Consider the following 4,152-nt stretch of genomic DNA (forward strand, 5'->3'; position numbering starts at 1 on the left):
GAAGATGGAAGAATCAAATAAGAAGCGTGTGAAGAAGTGTAGCACGACGACAAGCCTACGTAAAACAGCCACCAAACAGCCAGACCTGAAAGAGGATTTTGAAAAGAGTATGCACCCTGTTGCAGCTCTTGCGATTTGCCGGTTTGAGCGCCTTAAGTGGAAAGGAACCCACATTGAGGTACATCAGGCCGCAGCACGGGAAGAAATTGCCAATATTGCACAATTCAACATCATTGATACAGAAGTTGACATGATGCATGACCTCAGCAGAAAAGGTCTTGACAAGGAACAGTACAAGCAATTCCAGGACAGACGTCTCAAGATGTCATAATACATGGTACAGATCAAGAAATGCGAGGGAGAAGATCCATGCTGGTACTGCTTAATGAATCCTTCATGCTTGCCAGAAGAACAATTTATGAAATTAAGGTTTGTGCCTGATCCAACATTGACAGCAGACAGATGTGAGCACCAGAAATGTGATGATCTGTACAGCTTGGACACCACTGACAAGGATAGGCCTTTACATGTGCTTCAGAGATTTTCCAAGAAGACAATCCATATCATGAGCAGATCGTTGCTTTCAAGGGGCTAACCTGTGGAATGCAAGTAGAGACGCAGAATTACTCAGCAATCAGTGTTATTCCCAGATGTGTGTGTGTGTCCATTGTTGATGTCCAGATTTTCTTGAGGGGGGAAGAGTTGGTGAGGCTCAAACATTTTCAACATGTCAGGCCAATGTGCCCAGTGTGTAAGCAAGGAGGAAAGCAGTTCATTACGAGAGCTCCAATAAATCTTTCAAATAAATGAACACCCTAGAGACCAGAATAAACAACAAATAAAGGGCAAAACACTCCGTGCTGTTGAACAGTAAAGAGCAGCAGGTGATTGTGCTATTGCGTCTGACCACAGAACATTGGCCGTCATTTTCATTTCCAGATGATTCTACATTGTTTGTTGACACCCAGTAGGTGATCTACTGCACACGGCCAACTTATTTATGGTGTCTTGTGAAGCTGTTCTTGATTATCTGATTTATTTTAATCAGGAAAAGAAACTGTCACAAGTTATGCTTCCCATTGTGTTTAATTTCTCATGGTTATAACAACATTGCAACATCTGCATTCTTTTTAAGACAAATAGTGTAGGTTTTCGCATGGAATAATATAACTCTTGAAGCTCACAGTAGGCCTAGAGCCTGTACAAGTGCCTAGGACAATGTGGTAAAGTACTGTTATTCCTTATGCACTTAATTTATATATATATATACATTTATTTATTTTTCGCTCTCCTCACTTTTCTGGGGGGAAAATCCGTTAAACAGTGAATACATTTTGTCTGTCCTAACCATACTATTTGTGACAAATGTAGTATGTTTATTGGTCATAGTATGGATAGTATGCCAAAAGTTCCCGAATGTCATACATTTGCCAAGCAGTGGACACTATTTCCTTGCTTTTGGGGCCCATAATTCAATACTTCAGAAAATGGGCGTGGCTTTAAAACATTTTCAAATTTGAAGAAAATAGTGGAAATTATGCAGCCAGAGTCTGACGAGCGGATACATATTTATTGCTTTAACTAATTATGACAAATGTTGAACAATGTAATAAAGTAATGCCTTTTCAAATAAATTACGTTACACGTTATGTTGTCTGACAATTTGTTAGCTACGCTAGCCTTACGAACCGCATAGCATATTATTACAGCAGTTGCTTGTATGTACCAGTATGTTTGCTAGCTACAGTCCTAACGTTAGTTGGCAAGTAATATATCGAACTTGCCAGTATATTATATGCTATCTAACTAACTACTCAGCATTTAATGACTTGATTATTTACGTAATTCTTATCCTAACAAGCCAGCAAGAAGTTGCATATCTCAACTTCCAGTAGACAGGCGAAGCGCTAGTACACTCAACTGAAAGGATACGGTTTGTTTACAGTATACAAAAATGACCTAATAATATGTAGTATATACTCTTGTATACAGTATGTTAGCATGGGTATTCGAACAGCTGATGTCTCAAGTTTGCAGGGTGGTGAACACATTCTCACGTTAGGTTTTTTGCGTTAACGGGCGCAAGCACATTTTTGGGGTATATCTTGTATGTAAGCACGGTTTATAAACGAGGCCCCAGGTGACTGATATTTGCGTTGACTAATGTTTTGGGTGACTGCCCCTTTAAGAAATCACAGAACTAAGCCCTTGTTCGTGACGTTAGTTGTCTTGCGTTGAGAAACTGTGTGCAGGAAACGCCAGCCATAGAAGAGATCACGCTTTTTAACACCGTGGCACAGTACAAACAACGGGAAATGTGCTACACGTTATATTATTAATGTTCGGAAACGGCCGCTCTCTTCGGATTCTTACCAGGACCTTCGGAGACGACCCTCGAAAGCGTTTCCGCCGAGGGATTTGACAACTCCCACCCTTGAAAGATCTGCCTTTCTGCAGTCTGATAACATCGGGTGGGTAGAGGATTCGTGGAGAGGGGCTGTCTGTTTTCTGAAGCCATGAGGGAGTATAAAGTGGTCGTGTTGGGCTCGGGCGGCGTGGGCAAATCTGCATTGACTGTCCAGTTTGTGACGGGATCCTTCATTGAGAAATACGACCCCACAATAGAGGATTTTTACCGAAAGGAGATCGAGGTGGACTCGTCTCCCTCTGTTCTGGAGATACTGGACACGGCAGGGACCGAACAGTTCGCCTCCATGCGAGACCTGTACATCAAAAACGGGCAGGGGTTTATTTTGGTGTACAGTCTGGTCAACCAGCAGAGCTTCCAAGACATCAAGGCGTTGAGGGATCAAATCATCCGAGTGAAAAGATACGAGCGAGTGCCCATGGTATTGGTTGGAAATAAAGTGGACTTGGAAGGCGAGAGAGAGGTCTCTTCCGGGGAAGGCAAGGTGCTGGCTCAGGAGTGGAATTGCCCGTTTATGGAAACTTCTGCCAAAAATAAAGGCTTGGTCGACGAACTGTTCGCAGAAATCGTGAGACAGATGAACTATTCCTCTTTACCCAGCGGTGGAGATCGCTGTTGTTCTTGTGTTCTTTTCTAAGAAAACATCTTTAAGTTTGCAACTGTGATTGTTATCTAGCTAAGTAAAACTCATAAAAAAACAAGGCCTGTTTTGATAACTTGTTGATAACAAAATTATACGGCCTCTTTTTGATAATGCGACCGTCAGTATTATTGGAAAGCTATTTGCACACAACAATCGACGATGACAACAATTTATATTGAAATAGCCTAAAAAGTGTTTACATGACAAAGTACTTGAATGTTTGAGATTTAAAAAAAATATCACACAGCTTTGTAATTGACACTTTTTCTGGAAACGTGCCTCACTGGGAATGTCTTATTGTAAAACCTAAGAGACACTTTTTTTGTTATGGAACTTTGGTGGGGTTTGATTACTGTTGAGTTGTACTTTTTCATGGTTTCTGGGCGGGTCCTTCTGGCCTGGAGAGGGATTAGAGGATTAATCCCTTTGCTGAACAGGGATTGGTCACTTTTTGTGTGGATTCTGATGGGCTCAAGGACCCCCCTCCATGCAAAAACTCATGTTTGGATTTTTAGTGTCAAATAAACCCCAAACTCGGTGAATATGCACTGGTCACTGGAACTAGCCTAAAACTGAGCAACTAATTAAAATGACTAAACATAACACATAGCCTAAACATCAAGAAATTGTGTATTACCTGCAGAAAAAAAGTCCTACCAAGATGTGTTGTCAGGCAATGGAGTGTTGTGGATTGCTTTTTTGTGTTTTTCTTCAGGATTTGGTAATGTTGGATTTAACTTCCCCTGCCCGTCTCACTCTTCAATGTGCACAAACAAGGACCTTACTGATGTGACATGGGGGGGAAACAGGACCCCATGTCAAGTGCCTTCCTAAGAAATACACCTGTGTCTGTATGTGCCAACCAAGGAGCCCTACGATCACAACAGTACTTTACGGTTTCATTTTCATTTCAGTTGGGCTCATAGTGAAAGAGGGTTACTTCCGGGTCGTTCCGTTTGATTTCAATCACTTTTTGACCTCACTCCTTCTTGATTTCAACAACTTTTCGTACACATTTGCCCATGGAAGAGGAGGTCAGAAAGTGACATTTTGGAACTGAAGGCCAAAACATTCAGGAGAT

General features: G+C 41.6%; 1 protein-coding gene across 1 annotated transcript; it reads left to right on the forward strand.

The window, feature by feature from the left end:
• The first annotated feature begins 2,244 nt into the window (after positions 1-2,244).
• On the forward strand, positions 2,245-3,612 carry LOC120020118 (ras-related protein Rap-2b-like). The gene has a single exon (XM_038963576.1). The coding sequence runs from the start codon at positions 2,517-2,519 to the stop codon at positions 3,063-3,065; it is 549 nt and encodes a 182-aa protein (XP_038819504.1). The 5' UTR covers positions 2,245-2,516; the 3' UTR covers positions 3,066-3,612.
• Positions 3,613-4,152: the final 540 nt, after the last annotated feature.

The sequence above is a fragment of the Salvelinus namaycush genome, chromosome 25 (assembly GCF_016432855.1).
Source record: "Salvelinus namaycush isolate Seneca chromosome 25, SaNama_1.0, whole genome shotgun sequence".
NCBI lineage: Eukaryota > Metazoa > Chordata > Actinopteri > Salmoniformes > Salmonidae > Salvelinus > Salvelinus namaycush.

What these genes read in the sequence shown, in the direction of transcription:
- LOC120020118 (XM_038963576.1), top strand. Translation starts at nt 2,517, where the DNA reads ATGAGGGAGTATAAAGTGGTCGTGTTGGGCTCGGGCGGCGTGGGCAAA.